The 26,545-nt window shown below is 34.3% G+C and overlaps 1 protein-coding gene across 1 annotated transcript in view; it reads left to right on the top strand.

The window, feature by feature from the left end:
• Positions 1 to 26,545, top strand: part of SPAG16 (sperm associated antigen 16) — an 850,722-nt gene that overhangs the window by 500,150 nt on the left and 324,027 nt on the right. The window contains exon 13 of the mRNA XM_082631278.1: positions 14,074 to 14,200. Within this exon, the coding sequence (XP_082487404.1) occupies positions 14,074 to 14,200 (127 nt within the window). The remainder of the gene's footprint in view (positions 1 to 14,073; positions 14,201 to 26,545) is intronic.

The following is a 26,545-nucleotide window of genomic DNA, read 5'->3' as shown; positions in this document are numbered from 1 at the left end:
AGATCCTAACAAATCAATTTGAGGTGGAAAAACAGCAGATGGACGTTAGGAAAAGTTAGTGCAATATGATGTTATAAAGAAAACCATGTGTGTCTTTTCTCAAATTTGGTTTAATGTATTCTTTACAGAAGGTAGTTTTCTTTAAAAGCATTAGTTAGTTCAGCATTTGTGTGATTTTATGAGGAGGAGGTGTGAGTAGCCATAACGGTGGCAGTAAAATGCAGTGAGCCCTAATATATAATTCATTTTAATAAAGAGGAGAAACACACCTTAGGTGACATTTTAATGGACTACTAGATGAATGACCAAGAAAAGAGAGAACATCAGTTTCAATATGAGAGGTAGAGACCATTGAATAAATGAAGTTGTGGCAAGAAAACATATTCTTTAAATATCCTTTAAAATCTGCTACCTCAAATCCTTCCTGTGGTATTTAATTCTTTATGATCAACAAGATGATCAAAGTTTCATTAATTAGTTTGTTACACATAAAAAATGAGATCCTTTTAGAAGTCATGTCTCTTATAATCCAGCTATTATTTAGATAGATATCTCAGAGAGAGAAAATAATTTTCAAGTTGTTTAGAAGACTAAGGTGCAAGTAGAAAGTAATTACTACTATTACTATTAAAGTATCTCTGTTCACTGAATCTGAGACCGATCTGACTGATTTGCTTACACATTCATAGCTGCTTTTAAGTGCCCTCTATTCTGAATTGTATTCTCCATATTACAGTTGTAACATATAGGAAATAAAATGGATATACCTTGTTTAAAGATATCAATAGAGCAAAATTATTTCCATAATCAAGAACAGATCCAAATACAGACAAGTGACTTAATCATATAATTTAAAGGTTATTACAAGGTCCTGCATGACCCTGAATATTTATTTTCCCACCAGCTTACTATCTATCTTATTTGTTTATTTTCTTATATGGACTAATATTCCTGCAATTAGAATTACTTCTTCTGTAAGAAGAAGAAAGAAAGGACTTTATTATGGTTTTTATATAGTATTTATGAAAACATTTAGAAGGTAACTTAAAAATACACTTAGGTGAAATGGGCCCAAGAGAAATGGGAGGGAGGATATTAGTTTAAAGGAAGCCTTCTCATGCATCCTTCTCATTTCATTAGCACAGATTAATTTATTAAATTAACTTGTTGCTCACCAAAGCCTGCCTGACCCAAGAATTATGAAGTGGAAAAGCCACCAAGTGTAAATATGTATTAGAAACAAAGAAAAATACCCTAAGGGATTTGGCGAGCAGCATGGATCATTTTCAGGTGGGGTTTTCATGGAGGACGAGTCCAGGAAAGCCTCAAGGAAGTGTAAGGGTGTCAGGGAAAGCACATCCAGAGTTTGAGAGAACTGTGGAGGTACTCATACTCAAAGCCTAGACAGGAATCATTTCACAACTCCTAACTTCCCTCTCTCTGCCATGAATAACATATATGGCACAACTGAAGTTTCCCTGATAAAATACTTTCTCACATTTTCTTTACCAGTAGTTCTATCCTAATCCAAACATTTAAAAGTACTCATTTTTACAGACATTTTAAAGTAACACAGTGGAAAAATGGGATCCTCAGATTGATACCATCAAGGATAGTAACATAAGATTTTTCAGCTTAATACTTTTAAAAAGCTTTCATTCCTAAGAGTAAGCTTGTGAATTAAGATCAGAAGTTTATGCTAACTAAATTCTGCTTTTAGATGAGAAAATAGAAACTAAAATACTGGCAGTTTCTAAAGCTCCTTCAGGGGGAATTAATTCTTGGATCATTTGTGTTGATCATACAATCCTTTCATTTTTAGCTAATTGAAATCAACATAAAACTCAGTTTATTTTTAAACAATATATTCAATATTTGACAATTAAGTTGAAAGAGAAGGATATTGGATTGAGGGTTAAATACTGGGAAGTAATGGTGTCTCTTCACAAACAATGAAGATTTGCAGATTCATTAATAAAAATAAATTATTATTGACTTTGGACCCACTATGTACTACTCTTCAGCCACAGAACATGACAGATAAGGCCAGAGTCCTCATGGAGTGTACAACTCTAGGCAGAGTTAATGGTGGGGAGAGGGTACAATGACATAAGTAGTCAAGTTAATTTCACTTAGCAATTGGTGCTATGAAGGGAATGAGCAGGATAATGTGACAGATTCAGCTTTGTACCCCTTTGTGATCAGAAGACACTGAGTTTTTAATGAAAGCTCTGAGTATGAGGAAACAGCTGGATTGAAATTTCTTTTCTCAAAAAAACCAGTCCCTGGATGTTCTAAGGATTTTTTTCCCCTCATTCTAGCCCTGCTTTCTCTCCTTTCTGCTTTGCTTTTTGCTGGGAGCCCTACTCTCCTACAGCCATGCTTCTGTGACTAGAGATCTTGCCTTTTATCATTGACTTTTCCCATTCCTGATATCTGGTTTCTGACTAAGATCTCTTTTGGGGAATTGACATGGAAAGGAAAAGAGGTGTAAGCTTTAAAGTATCACTGTGGCTACTTGTGATCTTAATATGTTTAAATTTAATATATTTAAATATTTTGGAGAGAAGTCTAAATAGATGATTTCAGAAATGGCTTTTGTGTTTAAATTATTTAATGTTACATCTATTGATCAATTTACAGTTAATGAGGTTGATCACAATCATCTTTAAACCTAATTTATTTCCTTTTTTCTTTAAAGCCCTTTTCTAAGAAAGATGTCCTTCAAAACAACCCTTTTGACCTCTTTGTATATAAAAAACAAGATATTAAATAGTTTAATTAGGATTTTTAGAAGCCAAAGTTCTTGTAAAGACTGATCTAACTGCAGGAAAACTGCACTCAGTGACCATTTTAAACAGCAAGATCACCAAAATTACCAGAAAAACACAAAAATGCAAAAAAGATGGCACTCAATTGACTGCAAAAAGGACACTGTTTAAGTTATGAGAGCTGAAACAAGAAGGCAGAGCATGGCCTAGTTGGACCTCAGTTGGAAATGTGCATGTAATGTGGCTCAATTTTGTTGCTGCTCTGTATTCCCACATATGTGTATGCCTGCTGAGCATTGATTTGGGGGTTATAAATACATGTTAGCAAGCAGGCAATTTGCATATAAGGAATCCTTGAATAATGAGGGCCAACTACAGTTCACAGTGTTAAGTTGTGCAAATTACTTAGAATAATAAATGTTCAATAGATATCAACTTAAACTACAGTGTTAAATGTAATAGAAACTGTTCAAATATAGTTATTTGCTTTTGTTTTCATTCATTTGCCTCAGTTTGCCATTTCAAAATTCAGTCTTTTTATTTTAATTTTTTCCATTATTCAGTTTACTGCCATGTACTGCCGAGCGTCCACTTTTTCCTCACTGTTATCAGTGGGCACTCCAGCCTCTGTAACCCCAGCCCTGTACTCACACCCTTTGCAAAAACAGTTCAGGTGACTATTTAACAACTCTGAGTGAGGACTTGAGGGTACTCTGAGCAAGTCCCCAGCTAAATTATGGTTATTTTATTTATTCATCTTTTGCTTTTATTCCCCCAAATGCTGGATGCATTCCAGGTACTTGAGGTTGCCGGGAATCTGCCCTTTACATATGTGGAGTGGGGTTTTATTACCATTTGGGGGTAATTCTCAGATAGTGTATTTATTGTCAAGGGTTTTGGTCAAAAATTTTTTTTTTTTGTCTAGGAGCTGTGGCCTATTGATGCTCCTTCCTGGCTGAGACACTCAGACCACATAATAGATTATTCTTTCACAGTAGATTATGGTGAACTTTAAGATAGGGTTTGTGGTATAATCCCTGGTAGATTTTATTGAAATATCACTCCCTCCATTAAATGTTCAATTGAATTTTATGTTCACAAAGAAACTGTTGCACAATAAAGGATTTTATATTATTTGAGTAATATAAAATAACATTAATTAAAATGTTAACTTTTTAAGTCAAAACTTAGATGTCACTGGAGAACTTTGCCTTACTGAGATGGAAATTCAGATGGATTTTTAAAATAGCTTATGTATAAACTTTTAAAAATATGATGGGGGTGGGAGGAATCACTCATTCAACTTGGATGTTATAGTTGTAGTATGACGATTTAAATATGTTTCACTTATGCTCATGTTAGCCTATTAGATTTAAGTATTTCACAAATGATTTTTATTTCAGATAAGCCTTGTGATAAATGTTATCATTATATGTTGGCTCAATTACATAAATACTATTTAAAATCCAGGTCTTTTACTTACAAAACAGAAATAGATTCACAGATGTAGAAAACAGACTTATGTTTACCAGGGGGGAAAGGGGAGGGGAGGGATAAATTGGGTGATTGGGACTGACATATACACACCACTATATATAAAATAGATAACTAATAAGGACCTACTGTATAGCACAGGGAACTCTACTCAGTACTCTGTAGTGACCTATATGGGAAAGGAATCTAAAAAAGAGTGGACATATGTATATGTATAACTGATTCACTTTGTTGTACAGCAGAAACTTATACAACATTATAAATCAACTATACTCCAATAAAAACTTTTAAAAAATAAAAGAGATGGGATCAGGAATAATCTTCTCCTAGTTAAAGCCTGGTGCAATAATATGGGGGAAGTTTTAAGATTTATTGTAAAGAGTTAAGAAACTAAGAGAGATTTTATCATTCAAGTACAAAATGAAAAAAAAAATGTAGGGACATGAGTTGCCCTTTTAGAGGGTTAGAGACAAAAAAGGAGGACAAATAAGATGCTGCCAAATGGAAAATGATGAAATGCATTGTAAAACAAAATGAGAATGTAAGTATTCTTGCTATTAATTTCAGCTCTTTATGAAGCAAAGGAATTGCCAGAATTACTAAATTTTTGAAATAAACCTGTAGAGTAAAAACTAAGTAAATAAATAAAATGAAATAAAATTCAGGTCTTAGTAAGGGTTAATAAGGTAATGAATTCCAGTATTTTTTTTCAAAACAAGGATAGTAAAATTTTTACCCTTTTTCTTCATATTCACTTGAATGTATGTTGCTGCTGCCTTTTGTAAATGTTCCATAATTCCATTAACCACATTTCGTTGATCTGAAAGTTCATACAAGCTTGAAGTTTCAAAAGTACAGTTTCATATCCAATATTAATAGTGTTACAGCAAACACACCAAAGGAAATAAGACCTTTAAAATTTAATGCCTCACAAGGGAGAAGTGTATTAAAACGGTGCCCTCTTACAAGTTACAAATGGGAAATACATTTTAAATGAAAAGGCATCTGCTCTAGAAGAGCAGATCACTTTGTTTTATAGCAAGTTCAAAATTCAGAGAAATATTCATCCTTCAGTTACCAGACTAATAAATTGAATCAAGGGGGCAAGGAGAGAGAAGAAAAAAGGGGAAATAAAGTAAAAGCAGGAGGTGGGTTAATAAAGGGCTTTTTCTTGTGAACTAACTTCTCCCTACAAAAATGATAAGAAAACAGCAGACAGAGCAAGAGAGATAAAATTGCATCAGGCTTCAGTGTTTATGTTTTTGATGGAAATATACAAATAATTTCCATCCCTTGTGGTGCTGTCATGCTCCATCACTTTAGTCCATTTTCACCTTGCAAATAGTTCTGAATGGGACTTCCTTCTCTGGCAGCTAATTAATCTCTTACAAGCCTGCTCTTGCAGCCTGTCTACCTGGAATGCCCCACACATTAAACAAGTGACTTGTGAGCAGATTTCTTGCCCCTTGAGCAGTTCTTTCTTCCTTTAAGCTATATGAAGACCCAGCTTTTTCTTTTTGTTTGGGAAACTATGTGCGCTAGAATATATCATTGAGGAACCTCTCCCTCTATCCCACTACCATAACTGAATACACTCCCAAATAATTAAATTGGGTTTTAATGAAAACAGACAAAGCCTGAATATCAATTGTGAATGTGCACAGTGCAACAGTGCACATAATATGTAAGGACACAATAGTGCACATAATATGTAAGGACACACATTTCTAAATCATACATTTTCTGGGTATGTGTATTTGTTAGATCTTCATTGCAATGAAACAGATATAGTCATATTTATAATACTGTTGCATTTGCCTTAAAAATACTACCAGATTTTGCAAATAGGAGACTTTTTAGTTTTTTGGCAAATTCTGTATGTAAAAAAGATTAAGGTAAGAGCATACTTATTTATAGGTTGAAATGCTTCAATTAAAAAATAATAGAAATTCTATTCAGGTTTATTCTATTTAATAAATACAGCCTTTAAAAAAGTTACCACTAATGAACTACTTGCAAATAGCAATGCTTAACTTTGTCAGAGGTGGAACTATCTTTCAGTAATAACTCACAGGAGGTTAGAAATAGTAATCATTCTTTAATATTTTGCTGATGCTGTTCACAGATCTTTTTTATGCAGTTACCTGTATTTTATTTTCTCTCATTTTTTCTGTTAAATCTTTTGTGGATTTTTGTTTGTCTATTTCTTTATATTTCCTTTTTAATTAAACGTAAAAGACTTCCCAGTAACTATGTTATACATGTCTTTAGAAAACAGAGATATATATGTTAATGGTATAGCTATTCCAAATATTAAAGATTCTTTATCTATCTATGAGGATGCATGCAATTGACACATGCACATATGGAGATGTACTTGATAAGAGAATAGGAACACTATAAATATTCAATTATTCACAGAAATGTATGTTAAGTAGTTATTGTGTCCCACATACCAGGAGAGTGAAGCCAGAAGGAAAAAGTATTCTGAAAAGTATTATTTATTTTTAATTGTTTAGTCAAGGTACTATATACAGTGAAATAGGCAGCTTATTAAGTGTTCAATTAGATGAGTTTTGACCAAGGTATATACCTTTAAAACTAATGAAGATATAGGCCATTTCTATGACCACAGGAAATTTCCCATTCATCTAATGAAAGCCAACTCCCCATAGCAAACACTATCTGGTTTCTATAACCATAGAGTGTCTGTTCTTGAACTTCATATGAATTTAATTATATGATACATAGACATTTATCTGGATTCTTTTATTCAGTATTATTGAGATTAAAGTATGTTGTTGTAATAATCAACAATTTATTATTTTTAATCATAATCTAATGAGTTAATATGGTACTACTTCATCTAATATGTAAGGACCTTAAAACAGTGTAATTCCATGTTTACCCCATCTTCGTGATTTTGCTGTCTTGTATTTTACCTTTATGTACTTAAAACACTGTCCAGTACAATGATGGTATTTTTAGTTTAGCCAGATATCTTTTAAAAATTAGAAAAAAATGTTTTACATTTACCCATATATTTATCATTTCAGATGATGATATTTTTTCTGTATATAGATGTTTCCATCTGGTGTCCTTTCCATTCAGTCTGAATACCTTCTCTTCAGCATTCATATAGGAAAGATCTGCTGGTGATGAATTTTCTCACCTTTCATTTATCTGAAAAGTTGTTCCATCTTCATTATTGAAGGTATTTTAACTGATTATTGAATTTTCAGCCCTTAAAAATGTTGTTTTATTGTATTCTGTCTATTGTTTCTTTTGAGAGGTCAGTTGCCATTGGCATCATTGTTTCCTACATGTTATGTTTCTTTCATTGATTGTGACTTTCAGATTTTTGTTTTAGATTTTGCTTTTAGCAGTTTTACTATGATATGCTTAGGTGTGTTCTGTCTATTCTTAATTATGCTTGGATTTTCCTGAGCTTCTTGGATCTGTACATTGATATTTCTCATCAAATTGGGGAACACTTTAGCCACTATTCTTTCAAAAATGTTCTAACCCTTTTCTCTTTCCCTCCTCCTCTACACCTACCCACCACCTCTGAAAACCCTGTTATTCCCGTGTTAGACCATGCGATTATCCCCACTGATGGCTGGGGCTCTGTCTATGGTTTTTCAATATTTTTTCTCTGTTCTTCAATTTAGGTATGTTCTATTGATCTTATTCAAGTTCACTGATCCTTTTTTCTGCAGTATCCAACTTGCTATTTTGCTCATGCAATAAACTTTATTTCATGTGTTATACTTATCAATTCTTTTTTTTATAGTTTCCATTTATTGTCTGAATCTCTATTTGTACACCCATTATAACTGTTTCTTTAGATCCTTAAACATACTTATGATATATGGTTGAAGTCTTGGTCTTTGATTACCAACATTCGATTCATCTTAGGGTCTGTTTCTACTACTGAGCTTTTTACTTGATTATGGGTCACATTTTTCACCTCTTCACATGTGTACTATTTTTTTTTAAATTATATGCTGGATGTTGTTAATAGCAAATTGTAGAGAGTCTATATTAAGTGGTCTTTCTACAAAAGGTAGTGAGTTCTGTTCTGGCAATCTGTTTAATTTTAGGCAGATCATTTTTGCCCTTTCAGGCTTAGTTTTATTCTTGGTAAGGACAAGTCTATTTTGATTTTGAACTTAATTCATGAACCTGACCCTTACTCCTATGGTGGGTGCTTTTCTGTAGTCACAACTGAAAGTCTGAGGTGCCTACTGAGTTCTCTCCACTCTAGTTGGGATTAAAGTCCAGTGTCTTCCATCAGTACCTGGTCTCTGATATCACTGTACAGCACGCAACCCACCCTGGTTGGGATTAAAGTCCAGTGTCTTCCAACAGTTCCTGGTCTCTGGAATCATCGTACGGCACTCAACCACACAGGGCTTGTAGAGTCTTACTCTGTAGAAATGCCATCTAGACCTTGGCCAACAATTCACAGCAAATCCCCGTGCAAACTACTGCCATTTCCCATGCAGCTCCCTTTTCTCACATACCCTTCACTGCAGATTTCAGGCAGAGCAGCAGGTCAAACTATTCCCATTTCCTCTTGGCTCAGAGACTTCAAATCTACTGGGGTTCTACTACTATATTTGATAGCAGGGAAATGCTTCCAAGCAGAAAGTCAGGGAGGTCATGGAGCTTTTTGAATTTTTTTCTTTGCTCAAGGATTCCCATCCTGTGCTGTGTTTAGTCCAGTGCCAGAAAACCATTGCCTCATATAATTTGTGTCATTTTACAGTTGTTTGTTGTGGAGGGAGAGGCACAGTACTGGTTACTTTATCATCGTAGCACAAATCCCAGCAAGACATTTTTATTGCTGGATAAAGGAGATCAAGGAAACTGCCAGAGGTGAGGCAGGTTGAGGGTGGTAAGGGAGACAGGGGCCTTTAGAGTTAATATAGAGCCTGTGACTTGAGAGGTTTGGCAACAAGCTACATCCGTACTTTAAAATATAAAAGTGGAGGAAAGATGAACTTCAGGAATGAAGCCAGTAACACACTCAGTGAGAAGTCTTTTGGGAAGACAGCAAATCTGATTAGAAATTAGAGTTAACCTAAATCTAATTTCCCTCCTTTTGCCATTAATCTTTAGCAAGTAGCTGTCCCATATAATGTTAAGTCATAATAAAAAGAAACCAACCCAGAACTGATGATGAATAGTAAAAATTGAAGAATAAATGAATATAAACCAAATTCCACTGAAGATCATACAGTGCACAAGGAATTACATAAGTAAAGTTACCAATAATTGAGGCAAAAAGTCCTCTATATTTTCAGTCAAATTACAGAAATGCTGTATTTCTTTTTTTTATAAATTTATTTATTTTGATTTTATTTATTTTTGGCTGCATTGGGTCTTCATTGCTGAGCGTGGGCTTTCTCTAGTTGTGGCGTGTGGGAGCTGCTCTTTGTTGCGGTACATGGGCTTCTCATTGCGGTGGCTTCTCTTGTTGTGGAGCATGGGCTCTAGGTGGACAGGCTTCGGTAGTGGTGGCACGTGGGTTCAGTAGTTGTGGCGCATAGGCTTAATTGCTCCACAGCCTGTGGGATCCTCCCGGACCAGGGTTTGAACCCGTGTCCCCTGAACTGACAGATTCTTAACCGTTGTGCCACCAGGGAAGCCCAAAATGCTATATCTCAAGTTGATTTTACATAATAAAATAGAACATCAAAAGAGCTAAAGCATTTTATTATGATTTTATAAGACAATAGATGCAGATGGAAAACAGACTGAGAAATATCAGGAAAAAAGTGAAATCAAAAACATAAATAAAGGTTTTTGATTGCTCCCTCTTCACAGACACACAAATAACCACAATGAAGAATTATAAAGAACAGGTGTGAAAAAGAAATTATATATATATATATATATATATATATATATATATATATGGATATAAGGATTATAGAGAAAATGTTAAATGTAGAGGAAAGTGAGACAAAATAAAACAGCTGGTGTTATTAAGGGGGAAAAAAAACAAACAGAATAAATGGAAGAGAAAAATATAAAGATATAGTGAAAGAATAATTATTTACTAGAATAACAAAAGTCTATGATGGAAATTGCTATCAAGCCATGCCATGGTGAAATTTCTGAACTCCAGTGTTTGCAAAAGAACTGTTAAGGCTATGGGTATAAAAAACAAATCATCCACAAAGGAAGTTAGGCGGGAAAGGGAAGAGAGATTCGGCTGGCCTCAGACTTTGCCCCTGGTATGAGACAGTGAAACATTCCTCCACAAACATTGGAGGTGAATAACTGATGGTCCCAAGGTATTACAACCATTCAGAATTGCTCTTGAAGTACTGAATAATCAAGAAAATATATAAAAGTATGGGTTCAGAGGATTAATTTAAATAGATATTAATTGAACACTAGGAGGATGGGAGGCACTGAGCAACACTGGGATTTGTGATTACTGATCATATGTATGTGTTATAATTTTTGACATTGTAAGATTAACAAAATAATTTCAAAAAATTGGTAGGTGAATAAAAGAAAAATGGGAGGAATTATAAACATGTTATAATTATAAACATTTCCTTTTTAAATTTTACTTTCTATAAATGAAATATATAACATACTTAATATTTTCTTAATGTGAGGATGTTTTTTAGAGAATGATATTTTATAATAATAAACTTGACTTCCTTATATAATTTAATTTAATAATTTACTACATTATATAATATATAATTTTCATTTTTCTATGAAATCAATCTGTCTTTCTCTGTCATAGACCTATATCTGGAGCAATTACTCTATTAGTTAAAGATGATATGTCAATATAGTGTGCTTTGGAATATAAACGTTTAAAGAAATGTTTTGTACTTATATTTTGAGAATCATTAGAAAACAGCAGGAAAAATTTCTACATAAAACAGTACTTCTTTAAAAATAAAAGAAAATAATTTATCCTGTAAGTTTTAGCACACATCTCAAAAAAATGTCATAAACAAAATCTGAGCATACTTACAAATATCCAAATATATTTTTAAGGGGTCAGGTATTAAATATTTTAGGCTTGTGAACCATATGGTCTCTCATAACTGTGCAACTCTGCTGTTGTCATGGGAAAGCAGTGATAGACATATGTAAACAAATTGATGTGTTCCAATGAATCATTCTTTACGAAAATAGGCAGCCAGCCATGGGCCATGGTTTTTGACCCCTGGTATATATTGACCTTTCATCAACCTTAATGATCAAAATATTATCAGTCTCTCTCAGAAATATTAAGATGAAGAAACAGATACAAAATGGCCCTGATTAATGAATTTACTGATTTTATTTCCTTGTTCCTGACATTAATTACTATAATACTTCACTTTGATATGAAAAGTCTCAATCAAGGGGCAAAACTGAGTAACTTACATACATAACCACATAAATCTTAATATTTTCTAACTTCTCAAAAAAGCCAAAATTTAAGTAAGGAGGAACAAACTTTGCTCCAAACGGTTCTTAGATGTTATGCTCAATTTGACTTCTTCCCTTGCCTTTTACATTTACAACCTTGGTCAGAAATCTCAGATTGTCGAAGCTAGATTGGACCTCTCAGTGCATCAAATTAAGTAATCTCATTCTCACAAGAAGGTCCCCTACTGCCACTGAGGTTAATAACTTCTCTTTGGTAACCCAGGCTACCAGCTCCCATCACAGAGTTTTTCCCACTCCACCATACTGTCACATATGGCATGGCTCAAGCCAGACAGCCATCAGCTGATCAGAGCTTAATGAGCTGGTTATCATACTAGAAATGTACCTATATTGACTCCTCTGTTCTCAGCATAATTTATTATCCTGTTTCTTCTCTATTTTTAAAGTAAGTTTATAAATAAAGTTAATTAAAAGACAATCAAGCATTACAAATGAGAAATGATACTGCTCTATGAATATATCCTGCTTCATTAAGAAACAGTCCTTTCATAAAATGGCAAAAGACAAAGCTGCAGTTGTCTTTCCTTATGAGTTATTTCTAATCATTTAGATCAGTGGTTCTCAGACTTCTGTGAGTATCAGAATCAACTGGAGAGCTTGTAAAACACAGACTGTTGGGCCCCAGCCCCAGAGTTCCTGATTCAGTGGATTTGGGATGAAGCCCAATTTGCATTTCTGATATGTTCCCAAGGGATGCTGATGCTGTTGGTCTGGGTAAAACACTTTGAGAACCACGGGTTTAGATTTGTTAATTCCCACTTCTGTTCAGGCTCCATCTCAGATCCAGTGAAACAGAATGTCTGGAACTTGAGGTGGAGTATCTGATAAAACTATCTCAGGTGATTCTAACATAAAGCCCAAGCAGCTGAGGCGGGGGTGGGGAGGGGGGAGGAAGAGAGACTGAGCAACTTAAAGAAGTTTCTCTGGTCTTCCCATATTATGAAATGTTTTCTTCCTCAGTGTATTCCTTTATGAGATAGGAACAGTTTTTAAGTAGTCATTTCATGATAAGGAATAAATGAGGTAGTATAAAGATGACTTTACCAAATGAAGCAACTGACAAAGGATTAATCTCCAAAATTTATAAGCAGCTCAGGCAGCTCAATAACAAAAAAACAAACAACCCAATCCAAAAATGGGCAGAAGACCTAAATAGACATTTCTCCACAGAAGATATACAGACTGCCAACAAACACATGAAAGGATGCTCAACATCTTTACTCATCAGAGAAATGCAAATCAAAACTACAATGAGATATCATCTCACACCAGTCAGAATGGCCATCATCAAAAAATCTAGAAACAATAAATGCTGGAGAGGGTGTGGAAAAAAGGGAACACTCTTGCACTGCTGGTGGGAATGTGAATTGGTACAGCCACTATGGAGAACGGTATGGAGGTTCCTTAAAAAACTACAAATAGAACTACCATATGACCCAGCAATCCCACTACTGGGCATATACCCTGAGAAAACCATAATTCAAAAAGAGACATGTACCAAAATGTTCATAGCAGCCCTATTTACAATAGCCCGGAGATGGAAACAACCTAAGTGTCCATCATCGGATGAATGGGTAAAGAAGATGTGGCACATATATACAATGGAATATTACTCAGCCATAAAAAGAAATGAAATTGAGCTATTTGTAATGAGGTGGATGGACCTAGAGTCTGTCATACAGAGTGAAGTAAGTCAGAAAGAGAAAGACAAATACTGTATGCTGACACATATATATGGAATTTAAGAAAAAAAATGTCATGAAGAACATAGGGGTAAGACAGGAATAAAGACACAGACCTACTAGAGAATGGACTTGAGGATATGGGGAGGGGGAAGGGTAAGCTGTGACAAAGTGAAAGAGCGGCATGGACATATATACACTACCAAGCGTAAGGTAGATAGCTAGTGGGAAGCAGCCGCATAGCACAGGGAGATCAGCTCGGTGCTTTGTGACCACCTGGAGGGGTGGGATAGGGAGGGTGGGAGGGAGACGCAAAAGGGAGGGGATATGGGAACATATGTATATGTATAACTGATTTAATTTGTTATAAAGCAAAAAATAAAGAAAAAAAAAGATGGCTTTACCAAGTGACTTTATAAATTGAACGTAATTTAAATTTAGTCAGTTTTATGCTGCTAATTCTATAAAGTGCTTAGAATATAAGGTGGTTGTAGAACTCTCCTTTTAAAATGTTATTTTTGTACATCTTGCCACTTGTAAAACTACTTTATGCCTCAGATACTTGAACTATCTTTGTTAGCATTATATAGACAGCATAAGAAACATGTAGCGCTAAGTCCTACAGCTTTAACTCTTACTGTTTCTCTATACAGTGAAAGATGCAGATGCACTTTGTATGGACATACAGACTCTGTGAACAGCATCGAGTTTCTTCCTTGCTCCAACATTCTTCTCACAGGTTCTGCAGATAAGTCCCTGTCTGCATGGGATGCAAGAACGGTAAGCAAATCATCAACACATTTTCCAATTTTGATAGGTCCAGTTACTCTTAGTCACTTTTCAGGTATTAGGTACAATTTATGAAGTAATTGTACAGGGGCATGTAGGTTAAAAGAATGGTAATAGTTCCTATTTACAAGATCTTGTCTATGTGCTTTTATGTACCCTGCCTCCTAAAAGTAGGACTATAAAAATAATGTAATTCATTAAACATTTAATGCAACAATTTTTTATTGAGATAGACACTCTGCTGATACATTACATATGACAGGGAAACGTATAGTACCTTTCCTTAAGGACTTTGTAGCTTGGAAAGAAAGGAGAAACGAGATTTTAATGCAATGAGGTATGTGTTAAAATGGAAGAGGATACAAGACTCAGGGGAAAAGCAAGAAGGAGAACTCTTATCTGCCTAGAAGGCTGTGGATGGCTCCCAAGAGGATGCTGTGCTTGAGCTGAGATTTGGAGTGTAAGTAGGATATACTAGGTAATCTCGAGAAGGTGGATTCCAGGAAATAGCAGTGCATGTACAAAGCCATAGAAGTATGAGGGTACAAAAGCATATTCTGAGTAATAATATGTTTGAATAGAGCTTAAGGAAGGAGGAAGAAAAAACAAGCAAGAGTATACAGATAGACAAGGACGAGATCATTAAGTATCTGATTGAAATTTTATAGTTTTCAGAAGGAGTCTATTAAAGCATGTTAAGCAAACAGGGTAACATAATCAGGTTAGCCTTTTAGAAAGATTAATTTGATAGTAGAGTTAAGGGAGTCATTCTCATATAGGAGGCTTGTACAGTACGCTATGAGCAGATGAGATTTGAACTAGGAGACTGTGAGAATATAAAGGAAAGTATGGATTCACGATAAGGGGTTTAACTCTTACAATTTGAAGAGTGATTGGATGTGGAGATAATGGGAGGAAAGAAAAGGGGTTTAAAGATGAACAACTGTCCCAGTTTATCTAGCTAAGACAGAGTTTTCCTGGATTGTGGGATTTTTCAGTGTTAAAAGTAGTTAATCCTGGGTTACTGTGGCTTCAGAAGTGAATTAGATGTGAAGAAATGGAGATGGAATTTGGGAACTACACTTTCAAAGAATTTGGCTGTGGAGATGAAGGGGAGAAAAGTCTATACCTGTAGGATCCAAATAGAGATCTCCCTTGTTCAAATAGGAGACAGCATGTTTATTTGCTTAACGGTAGGGGAGAGGAAGGGATTAAAGATTCGGGAAAGAGAAAACACAACTAACTGAGCACACACTTTAGTAATTTGAGGCATGCCAAAATATGCAAAACAGGGTCTCCATATTTGTTCTTAGCAACATTTGATGAGGATAATGTAGGAGACTATACTAAAAAGAAAAAAAATCCATATTTTATGGTTCGTGAGTCAGGAAAGAAATGCAACTTGTAATCTTTCCCATTTATCTTCCCGTATACAAAGCATGATTGACTTCAACAAAGGAATATGATAATGAACATACAGATAGTATGAACAGGGGACCCAAGTTCATTATGAGAGGCCCTATTTAGTCCTCTGAGGCAAATTGATTTAGGATAAATAGAGAACAAGGAGACCTTAGGTTCACATATTATAGAAAAACAGCTAATGGTAGAATGACAAATACCTTAGACACAACTTCACATGTTGCAGCATGTCAAGGGGCAACAGTCAAGGGACACTGTGGGAAAAGTGTATCAGCCATGAATTAAGAGTAAAATCAGAATGATTTGTTGTTGGGTAAAAAAAGGTGCCACAACCTCCTCCTTGCTTTAAAATAGCTTAGACCCTGGTACAACAGAATTCACTCCTACTAATGGAGCATCAATGAAAAAGCAAGATTTTCAATGCATTTAGACTAAATACTTACATGTGAAATGTGTATAAATGTCATTGGTAAAGGAAAACCCACAGAGAAAATATTAATTTAGTAGTGACCTAAATGTTATGCTCATTTTCTTTTGATATCAGATTTTTTTTTGTCTGTCTCTCAGAGTGCTATAACTGAATGTTATCAGAGAACATGTCTCTTATTTATTTTATTTCATGTGAAAAACTGGAGGACTAATGCTTGGAAGTAAAACTGCTCTTACAAAGAGAAGTTGCCTCGTGTATCTGCCTTAAATGCCTAGAGTTGTTTATTGACAGTGGCCTTCCTACCTCTTGTTGGGAACTCCTTGTATACTGGTCTTATTTCCTACAACATGTCCGAGAGCAGGAGAAAAGAGGGATTCAGCACAGCACAGGGCGTTTAGCATACAGCAGGATAGCATGTGGATTGAATGTATGTCCATAAAAAGGTTGTATTTCTTTAATAATATTAATATATATTTTTCAACTTGGTTTTAATGTCAAATTAAAATTTTTATTATTAATAGTATGATTACAATTTTATTAGTAGTATGCATGTTAGCTTTATAGTCATTAATACTAGGGAAAGGACTCTAAAATACTTCGGTATAAATAAAATGTTGTTCATAAATTATGGTAAATACATGAATGATTAGAAATGAAGTTCATTTAATTAGTTTATTTTCTGAAAATATTTCAAACCAGATGTTAAAAAATATATATTTAAATTGGTATCTATATAAAATAGAATTAACATGTAAAACAAAGGGAAACTCATTTAATTTAGGTTATTAATAATTAGACAATGCAAGGTGTTAACTAAATGTTATTATAAAAGTCTACAAATAATATATGACAGCAACTCTAGAATTAAACAGAATCATTTCACTTAAGTTGCGTTAGCAGTTCTGGTGATTTGTTTCAGATCTACCTCATTTTTTTTAAATCACAAAACAAAACAAAAAAAAAAAACCTTGAAATAGCCAGATTTTTAAAAATTCTTATTTTATATATAGTTTTTAAAGGGTACATGTTACATGTTGTTTATATAATATGAAATTATTAGCTTTTTTATTTCACAATGATTTGTGAAGAAGTTAAAAATAAATTTATTTTTGTAGTTAAATATTATGAGATGTTGAAAAAAGTAATCAGGATAGCTATAGTTTTTTTCTGTGTAATAGTAAAAACTGTACAACATACTGATATGGATGGTATTATTAGACTTGTAATATCAGCTACATCTGTAGTATTCTGGTATTCTTCTTTTTTATAACTTTTATATTATGTTAATTCCTTGATAAATGGTAAACTGTCAGGTGATACTGAAAGACTGAATGTAAAATGAGATGAATGACTTCCTTCACAGTAAAACAAAAGCAGAACATTTTGTCACTTCAGTGTGATCAACTAGTATTGAGACATTTTTAAAAATTTTTTTTTTTTTGATGAAACATGAAAATGACCAGTGGAGTATATTCCTATAAATTAGTTTTAAACCTCTTTCTCCCATTCCCAAACATATACTAGTCTTAAATCATTAACCTAATCTAACAGCTTATTGTCAAAGATAATGAATGTGGAGACCTCTAAGTCAGTCTCTAAGTCAACTGGACAGATCGGCTCTGAATTTTGTGGGAGACAAGGAAAGGAGTATAAATCTTTGTAATTACCAAATGGAGGCTATTAAATAGCTTGCAGTTTGGAAACCCATGAAATTGTTCTGTTTTATAGGACTACATGCAGAGTATTTTTCCTCAAAGTTATGAAACAATAAAATTATTTTATTAAAATTGAAAAAGAAGATTGTAATATTGTTAGAAAATGATGTATAATATAATACATTTAATGAAAACTTATAATGCCCTCTCAAAAAGGGACATGAAAAATTCAAATATACATCAATGATTTGGAAGCCTATTTAAAATAAAGGCCGAGATTATTAGTCATTAACAAGTCCAATGAAAATATTAAGGCTTTAGAATTTTTTTGAAAAAAAGAAAAAAAAGAATGTGCTCACTGTACAGTAAAACATAGAATAGAATGAGTAATACGTCTGTGAGTTCAGAGCTAGGCTGACAAAGATCAGAGTTGCTGACATTTCGCCTCCTGCAATGAATCAGACACACAGAGTTCATGGCCTGGACTGCCTTTGGTGTCCATGTCTTGCTCCCTAGACTAACTGCAGGCTCTAGTCCAGCATACTGTGTTGTCCCAACTTAGCTGTAGCCAAAAGATCCAGTAACTGATCACTCTGAGTTCCTATGAAGTGAAAAAACTGAGAACTCACCAAAAAAGTTACTCTTGGGTCCTGTGTGGTGCTAACCCATTGTGGACTTCACAGTTCAACCTTCACCCTGCCTAGGCTGTTGTTCTCAGATGCTATCTGGTGAACTCTTAAAGGAGCCTGACAATATTCAGAAGCCCAAATGTGGAAACAAAGGCAAAGATTGTACCTTCTCTCTCTAGGTTTTATTCCTCATCCACATTCAGCTTAGTAATATTTATTGAAGATCTTTGTGCCAGGCAATATCCTGGGTTCTGGACTGTTGACTGTGACAGAGTCCCTGCCCTCAGTATACACACAGTCTACTAGGGAGCAGACATAAAGAGAAATTATCTTAAAATTAAAGGTAGTAGTTGATATATACTTGATATAAACTCAATATAACTATAGCTTTGGCTTCTTGTGCCAAAGCTCACTATTCCAAGAGGTGATTTAGTGATAACACTTATTGAATACCTACTGTGTGCCATCATTTTACCTGTAACAGCTATGTAATGCTTAATGGAATCATCATTATCATCTGTATTAGGAACCGAAAAAACAAAGGCTTAGAAGAGTAAAATATGTTGCTCAGATCAGCCAATTGGTCAGTGCAAGAGTCAGGAAGCAGGCTGTATACAATTCTGTATTTTTATTTTACGGCCTCTAGTTTTAGTTGGTTCTCACTGGCAATCAGAATAGTGTTAAAATGGCATTTCAGTAAGAAAAGATGATTCAATATTCTTAATTTTCAAAAATATTTGTTTAACACTGTAATTCAATGATTCATTAGTCAGATCTATGCTTGGATTTAACAACTATCAGATGTGCAAATGATCCCTCACAAAGATACAAAACTCTAAAGAAAAAAAGTGCATCATGGTCTGGAGCTATCAATTTGGATAATGGATTTTCAAATTCATCCAGTTATGCAATGGCATTTTTGTTAAAATTTGCTAGGCATTTCTCTCCTCCTGAGGTTGATCAGTTGGTTTTATAAAGTAACTAGAAGTTTTCAAATATTTTAAAACAAAGAAGAAAATTATTTTCCTACATTTTTAAGAGTTTGACTCAATAACTTTGAAAGGTGGTCACCCTTACATATTGGCAGGGGAAGCACTTCCAAACAATTGTTATCAAATGCTCCATAGAGCAAGTTTCTTTTTAAAATGATTCCTTTTTTGTTCACTGTTAAAATGTCACCTTTACTTTGATGGAATGATTAACTTTATTATTATTTTCAAAAATACTTGCTTTATAGTACATGGCTAACAAATGCTTATCAAAACATAAAAGGTTAAGAAATTAGGAATACTTGTGTTTTGGGGAAAAAAGCATATGACTCAACTTTAAGGTCAACTTTAAAATACATGCTTTGCTAAAATGTAACAGTGAAGTTCTGTGAAAGTATGAAACATTTTCTTGGACACTGTCTGATTCATTACAAAAGATTGTGAAGATTCTAATCATCAAAGGATCTATTTGAATAAAATTAAGCGACTTAAAAATACTCAGTGTTCCAAACTGCAATAATATGTTGCAGTACATGAAAAAAGCTTCACTGCATTGTTTTCCATATATTGTGATGCACCTTACTTTGGAGACCTCAATTCAAAGACCTTTACAGATGTTATACAAATCCTATGCAAAGCTTACTGCTCCCTCACTAAATAAATGTCAGCTACCATCAGTTATTAAACTCACTACATACTAACCATGTGAAATTAGCCAGTATAGTGCAATGATCTTTTCTTTTGAAAAAACCTTTCCTTTGCTATTTTTTTCTAGCTAAAATACCTCTTCCTCCCTTCAAATGGAGAGTTTACTTCTATTCTTAAAGATTTACATATCCTTCCCTAAAAAAAGTTCTCCCTTTTGCCCCTGTGGATTAGGTGTCTCAAGAGGCAACTAAGAAAATTTTATACCACATAGAATTTTGCCCTTTTTTTGGGGTAAAGTACTTAAAATGTTGAACTTGACAAATGAGGTATTTTTTTTCCACAAAAAGACAAAGCTTACCAATTTGCTGACTTTTTTGTAATAACTAATGGTTTCAGTAACATGGTACCAGAAGTTATATTTGAGAAATAAATGTGCTTAATTGTGTTTCTATAGAGTCCTTGGCTTAAATCTATGTTATCTTGCATGTATGTCAGACAGTACAACACAGTAATAGCACACAGCCATTGTGCCTGGATTCAAACCCAAATTCTGCTGCTTATTGACAGTGTGTCCTTGGCCATAATTGCCTAAAATCTGTGTACCTCAGTTGCCTCATTTGTAAAATATATAATCATAGTCCCTATCACATAAGGGTATAATGGGGATTAAAGTGCTTAGAAAATTGAAGTGCTTAGAAAATTGACTAATACATGTAAGAACTTAATATATTTTACATATACTTATAGAAACTGTCATATATCATAGTTGTTTACCTACTAATATTTCTGTAACATGAAACTCTGAGCTTTCTTCTATACTTTCACAGCCTTTGGCATAATAGATGATCAATAGTTGTTGAAGGAAGGAAGGAAAAAAGGGAGGAAGGGAGGAAAGGAGGGAGAGACCAAAAATCAGATGTTTTGCTTTTTTGGGTAGGAAAACATTTTATCTGAAAAAAAATCACTGTTTTCTAAAAATTAAAAATAAGTATTTAAAAAAATAATAAAATAATCATATAGTAAATAAATCAATTTAATATGTTATAAGGTTTCAAAAGATTATTTACCTCCTAAGATGCCACAGTTCTTTTTATATCTCATATACACCATATTATATCTTTGCAGACATAACACAAATACCATCATTCTTTTTCTCTTATCCTTTGCAGTTAATATAAGTAGCATGACAATGGCCAGCAGTGGGAAGACTAGATTTTTGTATCTGGTTGTCAGGCTTTGAAAAAAGTCATATTTCAATAATGGAAACCATGATTAGTAATGACTGTGTATTCCTAACAAACATATGGATAGATTCGTTTTATGGGATTATTTCAATTCTGTAAGAGTTAGAAATAAAGTCATACTTCATGCAGTTTATTTAAGTTGAACCCAATAAAGATGTAGAGTTGAGGTAAAAGAAGGTATAAGAATAAGTAAAATCCCTAACCAGTTGTTTAGGATAACTTGAATATTCTTGGCGAGATAACACTTCACTTTTGTCATGGTTAAGACACTGCTTTGCACTGTCTTATATATTGAATTATATGGATTGGGTTGAATTCAAGGATTAGTGGGAACAGTCCAAAGGAAAAATACCAGATATTAACAACTCATCCTTTGAGTAAAAATAACACAGGCTAAATCTTCTCAAAAACATTTTTCCATATTCTTGCCCAATTTTTATTTCATGGTTGAAATGGGTTATTTGTATCAATTTTAAAGTATTTATATTATTAGAAGAGAAATAATTATCTAGGAAGGTATGAAATTTAGGTGTGGTAGATTCCTAAATTCAGTTCCTCTTAGGTCATTTAATAATAGCTGAAATAAAAATAATTAGCATTTACTCTGTCAGACATTTTAGACACATGGTTATATTTAATGATCACACAACACTGCAAGTTAGAGAATATTTTCACCATATTATAGCTAAAAAAGCTAACATCTCTGAAGATCAAAGATGTTAAATAACTTTTTCAAAGGTCTACAGCTATAAGTGGTGGTCTTGAGATTGGAAACCTGTTCCTTCCAGCAACAAAGCCCATATCCCTTTACCGCTACATCCTATCTCTATTTTTCTTTAATTTATTTATTTATTTATTTATTTACTTATTTTTGGCTGTGTTGGGTCTTCGTTTCTATACGAGGGCTTTCTCTAGTTGTGGCAAGCGGGGGCCACTCTTCATCGCGGTGCGCGGGCCTCTCACTATCGCGGCCTCTCTTGCTGCGCAGCACAGGCTCCAGACGCGCAGGCTCAGTAGCTGTGGCTCACGGGCTCAGTTGTTCCGCAGCATGTGGGATCCTCCCAGAGCAGGGCTCGAACCCGCATCCCCCGCATTAGCAGGCAGACTCTCAACCACTGCGCCACCAGGGAAACCCCCATCTCTATTTTAACATGATATTAAGTAAAACTTGATTATTGAAAGGCATTTGTAAGCATCTGTCTGTGATACTGAGTTTTATACTGTTCCATATAAAATGAAAAACTTCTAAGTCTAATTCTACCTCATAAGCTTGCCTCTTTTATCATGATGTATGTTCTTAGGGAAGAGTAAAGATGAATGTAGGATAAAACATAATTACTTAGTTTAATATCCTTGTAAGAATCATGTAATATGCTCCAAAGTTAAACAGAGATGTTTTTTCATTCCCTCTTTTGATAATGCAAATGACTGTTTCTTACTTTCATTCAGATTGCCAGTGAAATTATATGGATAGATAATTGGTGGAAGTTAAAAACCAAAGGAGAGGCACGGATATCACCACTTTAGATGTGGTTGAAACTAAGTGTGGTCTCTTGGCAAAAATAAATTTTTGGCCCTATTTGAATTGAATAAGATATGGGATTATCATGTAAGAATATTGACGGTAACTTAATCGTAGAATGTGTTTGACCAAAAGGAAATACCTGTGCATTGCATTCAGCCCTTTCTGCCTTAAATAGAGTATAGAGAAAAATATAGACTTTGAAATCAGCTAGAATGGAGTTTGAATCTAGGTTCTGTGACTTCCCGGTTGTATATAGTAAGGCATGATATTTAATATCTGTAAAGTTCAGCATTCTCTTTTTAAAATAGAAATAAATAAATCACAGTGTTAACACTGGGAGCATGTATTTGGAAGTCAAAAACGAACAGTTATTTTTTCCTATGTTGGTAGCTAGTGGCGAGTCCTCTCATGATTTGTGGTTATGTCTCTTTTGTTGATGAGTTAAATGATGCTTAATGAAATTGAACAATTCCATTGCAGATTGCTTCACCCAGTGTTTTGTCTGTTGCTGTCACTTTCAAGAACTCAGTGACTGTATTTCATTGCATCAATTTGTAATTCAACTGTCCGAATAATGTTCATTTGACCTATCTTGTCCGTAGTCCCCTAATTGCAGTTCAACATATAGAAAATACTTAAGAATAATCTTGTCACTTGGTATTTATTCTTTTATACACTCAACCCATTGAAGCTTCAATAGTGATGGCTTGTCTGTACTTCAATATCATCTTAACTTTTAATTCATTGTGGCACTACATGTCAATTATAATCTTAAGGTAACATTGATGAAACTAGAAATTAAATGCAGCATTTTTGGCAACTGTTTCTGGCATCCTAGTGTGGCTGTGATCAGTGTAAAGTAAAGCTACATCTCTTGCTATGTAGATCTACAGTGCCAGAAAATTATTAATGTTAATTAAAGTATATTTCTAATGAATAATCATAAACGCTCCATGTAATCATTTTTACCCTTAATTATACTAAAGCCTTTCATTCAATAAAGGAAATACTGAAAGAAAAAAAAAGAGAGACAAGCTGCCTTGTGTGTATCCCCCTTTACTCATCACATACCACAAATAATCTGGATTCTTAGTAAATGGAGGTAAATTCAGACACATCAGTTTGCGGCAGTTATGTATTCTATATTTAAAGACAAAAAGTCTCAAATATAGCCCTACAACAAAATGAAATTATGGGATCTTCTATAAATATTGAAATGGCCATTTGTTGTTTATATGACTGCCTGGCATCCAAGAAATATTCTCTTTAGAGGGGAAACCGGTAATGTATGAAACTTGGTAAGAGGCAGGGCTCAGGAGTTCTGGGGTTTTCTGTTTTGTGGTTTCTAGGAAATTAACATAAGGGTCTGCCCATTTAGAACTCCGAAGTTGAAAGAAGTAATGCAAAGACGGAGGATCAGGTAGGAAATTCTGGTTGCAGTATTGTTTAGAGTCCACATTTACAAAAAACAGTGTCCTGACCAGACTTTTCCTATCAGGTATTTGACAAGGTTATTGTTACTTACTTTCCTTTGGTTCTTAGATTTTTTTCCAAATCTTATAAAAGTTTTCTCTATATTTTTTACATGTGTGGATATAATTAGCAAACTAAGTTTCTGTTGCTTATATTCAAAACCCAAATGGTACAAAATGATTAAAGATGGTCTATTAGATACTGAGTGAATGCAAAAAGAAAGCAACGATAATCAACAATAAAAAGCAACCCATGAACCACAGTATTTATAAAGACCTATAAACCAAAGAAAAATCCTCAGTACTTAAATATGTGTATGCATGTATTTTCATCCTAAATTACTCATGAGTCAAAGAGTAACAAATTTTTAAAATAACAATAAGGAATTTATTTCATGATAAAATTCATGAGCAACAATCAAAAATATACTTAGAAGAAATCATAGTCTTAAATGCTTTCATTACTGCTCAAGAAAGTCTAAAAATGAAAAAGTTACTTCACAATATTAGGGATAATACAATAAATTTAAACAATAAATTTAACTAAAATGAAAGCAAATAGAGAGTAATATTAAAGCACAATTTAATGGGGGGGAGAAAGAATTTGTTGCTGTGAAAAATTTTTTTGGAAAAATCAATAACAAACCATACTTAGACCTGCTTTGTCTTTGCCTCACTATTTTTTATCATCTTCTTGTAATTTATACTCTTTTAATAATATACAACTCTGTGTGTGTGTATGTGTGTGTGTGTGTGTGTGTGTGAAACAAATATACTGCCAGTTACTTGTTCAACAAGGACGGATTTATTTGGAATCATCAGAGAATTACAATTTGGGGTGTGCAAGCAAGGGAAAGAGAACAGTTTTATAAAGGGGAAAGGAAGTTGGGAGGGATATAGTAAACAAAGAGTTCATGGCTTTTCATAGGCTGCATCCCTTCCAGGAATGGAGAGAAGACTTTCTTCATCCTGTTGGGCTCTGCTATTGTCACAGGGTGTGAGACCTTCTCAGTTCTGGTCTCCCAACTATATTTAATTGAGATTTCTGTTATTAAATTTTTATATTTTTCCCTTTTGATCAAGTGCTTTCTCTGAAACCACTGCTGATCAAGAGTCAGGTTTAGCAATTGCATAATCTGCTTTTCACAGATTTCCAGGGAATCTTTACTTTTAGGTCACCAAATGATGTGCCGTTTCAGTTAGGGTTCAGTGCTTTCCTTAGGTATGTCACATGAATCCAAAAGTCTGTTCCTTAGAGTTGGATGGCATAAAGGTTGCTTAGTAGTATCTGATAGGAACCTTTCAAATGAAGTAGAAGAGAGAGTCTTTCTGGAGGTATCTTTTCTAGTAGATTAAATCTCCAGGTTGCAAGGTGTAATGCTTACTGTCTTTGTCTCCTGAGAGTGCACTGTGAAGACATTGTTCCAGTAGAGCAAGTTTATTTTTAACAGAAACAATTATTCCTTTGTTATACTGGAATATCTCTCCTTTTATCAGTTGTGAGTCAAAAGAGGCAGAACTCAAGTGCATTGGTGTCCTGTGACTATCTCAAGTGTGAAAGTTTATAAGTTTTAAAAGGGGTGGAACTAAGATTTAGAAAGATCAACAGTGATGCTTTTGTCCCAGGTATTTGGAGGACCTCTACAAATTTTGCCAACTGAATCTTATTTATTTTTTTAAAGATCTTTATTGGAGTTTATTTGCTTTACAATGTGTTAGTTTCTGCTGTATAACAAAGTGAATCAGCTATATGTATACATATATCCATATATACCCTCTATCTGGCTTCTTCCTCCCAGCCCCTTATCCCACCCCTCCAAATGGTCACAAAGCACTGAGCTGATCTCCCTGTGCTATGCAGCTGCTTCCCACTAGCTATCTATTTTACATTTGGTAGAGTATGTATGTCAATGCTATTCTCTCACTTCATCCCAGCTTACCCTTACCCTTCCCAGTGTTCTCAGGTCCATTCTCTACATCGGCGTCTTTTTTCCTTTCCTGCCCCTAGGTTCATCAGGACCATTTATTTTTTCTTAGATTCCATATATATATGTTAGCATACTGTATTTGTTTTTCTCTTTCTGACTTACTTCACTCTGTACGACAGACTCTATGTCCATCCACCTCACTACAAATAACTAAATTTCATTTCTTTTCTTTTTTTTTTTTTTTTTTGGTGGTACGCGGGCCTCTCACTGTTGTGGCCTCTCCCGTTGCAGACCACAGGCTCCGGACGCACAGGCTCAGTGGCCATGGCTCACGGGCCCAGTCGCTCTGCGACATGTAGGATCTTCCCGGACCGGGGCACAAACCCGTGTCCCC

The sequence above is a fragment of the Mesoplodon mirus genome, assembly GCF_964341445.2.
Source record: "Mesoplodon mirus genome assembly, chromosome: 8".
Classification (NCBI taxonomy): Eukaryota; Metazoa; Chordata; class Mammalia; order Artiodactyla; family Ziphiidae; genus Mesoplodon; species Mesoplodon mirus.
This window is presented reverse-complemented; position numbering and strand designations above follow the sequence as displayed.